This window comes from Crocuta crocuta, unplaced genomic scaffold, assembly GCF_008692635.1.
Source record: "Crocuta crocuta isolate KB4526 unplaced genomic scaffold, BGI_CrCroc_1.0 scaffold457, whole genome shotgun sequence".
In the NCBI taxonomy this organism is placed as follows: Eukaryota; Metazoa; Chordata; class Mammalia; order Carnivora; family Hyaenidae; genus Crocuta; species Crocuta crocuta.
This window is the reverse complement of record NW_027531318.1, coordinates 3,632,093-3,635,755: the sequence shown is the minus strand read 5'-3', so window position 1 is coordinate 3,635,755 and position 3,663 is coordinate 3,632,093. Positions and strand designations below refer to the sequence as shown.

The window sequence follows — 3,663 nt, the reverse complement described above, 5'->3', positions numbered from 1 at the left end:
AAAAAAAAAAAAAAAGATATGTGTGTGTGTGTGTGTATAAAATAAGTATATATTTAATTATAGTATTTTATAATACATATATATAGTTTTGTAGTATGACTTTTCATTTTACTTATTTTGCATTTTACATATTTTTGGTAAATCCTTGCAAGTCAGATAATGAAATGGCTTTAACTTATACTTTTTCTAGTAGTATAATGTTTTGTAGTATAGGATTTTTTATTTAATCACTCTTTTATAAAAGGGACTTAATTTTTTTAGCTTTTCACCACTGGTATATGTGTCCATGAACATAGGGATTCTTATATATTGTGCTTATATTTCTTGGGGAAGAGTCTCAAGACTTCTAATGTTAAAAGAAACTTCCAGATTGCTTTCCTAAAAGGTTATTAAAATTAACATTTTCTCCAGAAATCGTGGAGAAAAAATCCTTTTCTCTGCATAACCATCAATCGTCGTATACGTGGGTGTTTTGTTTGTTTCATTTTTGCCCATCTGAGTTATTAAATCCTATTTAAACCTTATTTTAATTCTGTCCATATTTGTTAGTGTTTTGTTTTTGTTTTTGTTTTTTTTTACTGCATAACTACTCCAAAACTATTTAGCTTAAAATAATAACTCAGGATTCAGAGTTCATGATTTGGGAGTTAGCAATGTAGACTATTTTGGGCTGGGCTATCTTGTTATCTTTGGTCATCTTATAATCAGTAGCTTCACTCACATGTCTAAGAAATTGGCTTGCTATTCTTTGGGAAAACAGGATATATAATTGGGATTCGTCAAGAGATAAAAACCTCACAAGTTGTTTGAAAAAAAAGAGCAAAAATGTAAAAACTCATTAACTAAGTATAAAGTTGTTAACTAGTTAACTGAAAGTGTAAAAGAATTCTAAGATAACATGGAAGCAATGTGAGGAAGAAGTTGCCACTCCTACAGCTGATGAAGGCATCTGAGTAGAAAATACAGCTTGACTGGTGCTGATATGTCTGATTTTTCAGGAGAGGTCTCAGACATACTTCTGAAGAGGGGATGTTGCTATTGTCTCAGCTGGTGAAGATTTAAATAAAACTGGTTTTGCAAATGTTGGGAAAAATACAAATCACTTATGTTGCAAAAAGAACTTCTGCTTCTAGGTTAAAGAAACATGCTGGGATGAAGTTCACAGACACAGAAAGGAGACATGAAGCTCTCAGGAAGCCCATTGGTAGCCAACCTTGTTACTCCTCCAAACTTGCAGTCTCTCTAGGGCATGCCCTATTTGCATTGCCCTAATGTTGAGTTACCTAGCAAAACAAAAATGTGGTTATCAGAGTCCTGGATCCAGTACCATAAAGCAGACTACAGAAGGATGGTTTGGATGCTAAGAGAAAACAAACTTTTCAAGTGACACAGGAGGTGACTTGGCTCCTTGTCTCTCATCATCTAGCTGGTAGATTAAGACTCTTCGTGTTGTAACCTCAGGTTCTAAGAGTGGAATGTGAGAAAGCCCAATGTACAAGCAATTTTGAAGTCTTTGTTTGCATTTGTTATCTTTTGTTTCATTTACTAAAGTTATATAGCCATCCCATATGGGAGGATATGAATACCGGTAGTCAAGAACACATTGGGGCCATTATTGAAACCAATCCATCATAGTGTGTCCTCTGGTTGCAAATATTCTTAATACTCGTCCCACGCAAAGTACATGTGCTCTTCCTGAAACCCTACAAATTTATATTAAAATTTTGCACTTGGGCCAAAGATCACACTTCTGTGATCTATAATCATTTTCAGAGGCAGCTCCTCTGATGTGACTTCATATAAAACACACACACACACACACACACACACACACACTACACAATAGAGTAACAAGACAGGAATAGGCCCCTCAGTAGCCAGTCCCCTACAAAAAAATGGCAAAATAAAAAAAAATGCATATAGCAGTGAATGATCCATACAGCATACAGTTATCTTTTTCATCATTCAATTATATTATATTTTAATTATATTATAATTTTCTCAATAAAACCATCCATGGAAAAAAGAAATTGGGAGATCCTAGGATGAAATGCAGACTGGGACATACAGAACATACAAATATATGACAATTGATGTCAGCATCATGATAGCATAGCATGTCCCTTCTTTTGTGCTCCCATTCTCAGCAACAAAAATTTGGCACCCATCCATGAACAAAAGTGCAATTGTAGAAGTTGTGGGATCTAGCATCATACACTAAGGGACCTGGATAAACCTTGTCCACCTGTGCATCTGGTAATAGGCAGAAAACCTCCATCTTGGCTGTGGACTTTGAGGTAGCTCATGAATGGTTCCAACCCCTCCTGGCCACAGTCAGGGAGCATCTGGAGAACACTGACTTGCCCAGTCACCCACAGACAAGAGAGCTTTGTGGAAGTCCTGGTTTCCAGATAAGAAATTCCACTACTTTGTTGGAGCAAAAAATAAGAGTTTGGACGCATTGGATTGGATAAGAGGAACAGTTTGCCTTTGCCTGCATCACATGCCCCCCAAGGTGGTACAGTTAAGGTCAAATGAGACTTTTTCATCCCACAATTTCTCCCACGGTGAGGAAAGGGAGAGTGGTGAGAAAGGTGAGTGGGTACCAGTCTTCCCTAGATGTGCAGGACACCACCAAAGCATCCAGAGTACTAAATTGTGGGGTGAGAAGAGATGAGAAGAGTGACAGATATGATTCTCAGAGAGCATTAAAGAGATGTAGTTCTGAAAAAAAAAAAAAGAAAAAAAAAAAAAGATGCAGTTCTGTTGACTGTGTTGTGGACTACCATCAGGAAACCCACCCATGAGATGCTGGGACAGCTTCACTTGCAGATCCCCCCAACTGGTTGCCGGCATCCCCAGTGACAGGCTTATCTCAGCCACACTTCCCCCACCTCTGCAGCCAACTCCCTGTGCGTGCTCCTGAGAGTGCTTTGGTGGATAGCTAAGAGCACTTGTAGAAAGCAAGCCAGGTTCTGTGGGCTAGAGAAAAATCACAACTTGAGCTGTAGGGAAACAACATGACCTTAGGGAAAACAGAAACTGTTGGCGCTTGCCCTCGTGTGTTGCAAGATTCAGAGAAAATATACAAGTTTAAGAGTTCTGCCACAAGAGGGAGCAAGAAGTATGGATAAGGGTTATGCAGTTGAGAAGGGAAAAAGCCTCTGGATTTCCAGCAGAGCTGATGAAAGGCAGTTTGCTTTTCCTTGACGGCAGTTAGGGCAGTTAGTAATCGGGGAGATGACTGCTACTTCAAATGTAAGAGACCAGCACAAAACTTCAAGGAATATGAAAAATCAAGGAAAAATGATACCACCAAAGGACTACAGTAATCTTCCACTACCAAACCCAAAGACACAGAGATCTAAAGTTTATCATATAAAGAATTCAAAGTAACAGTTTTATTATATATGTATATATAACATTAGAAATATATTGTATATATAAATTATGTACATATATTACATATTATTTATTATATGTAATTATATATTATTTGTATATAATTATACATTATTTGTTATTACATATTATATTATTATATATTATTTCTATATAAAATATGTTTATATTATTTGTATATAAAATATAATTTTCATTCATATGAAATGTCCAGAAAAGGCAAATTGATAGGCACAAAAAGATTAGTGGTGCCCTGGAACC

General features: G+C 36.6%; 1 protein-coding gene across 1 annotated transcript in view; it reads left to right on the top strand.

The window, feature by feature from the left end:
• The window catches only part of LOC144238035 (uncharacterized), a 78,187-nt gene extending 74,977 nt beyond the window's left edge, over positions 1–3,210 (top strand). The window contains exon 13 of the mRNA XM_077771781.1: positions 3,073–3,210. Within this exon, the coding sequence (XP_077627907.1) occupies positions 3,073–3,210 (138 nt within the window). The remainder of the gene's footprint in view (positions 1–3,072) is intronic.
• The last annotated feature ends 453 nt before the right edge of the window (positions 3,211–3,663 follow it).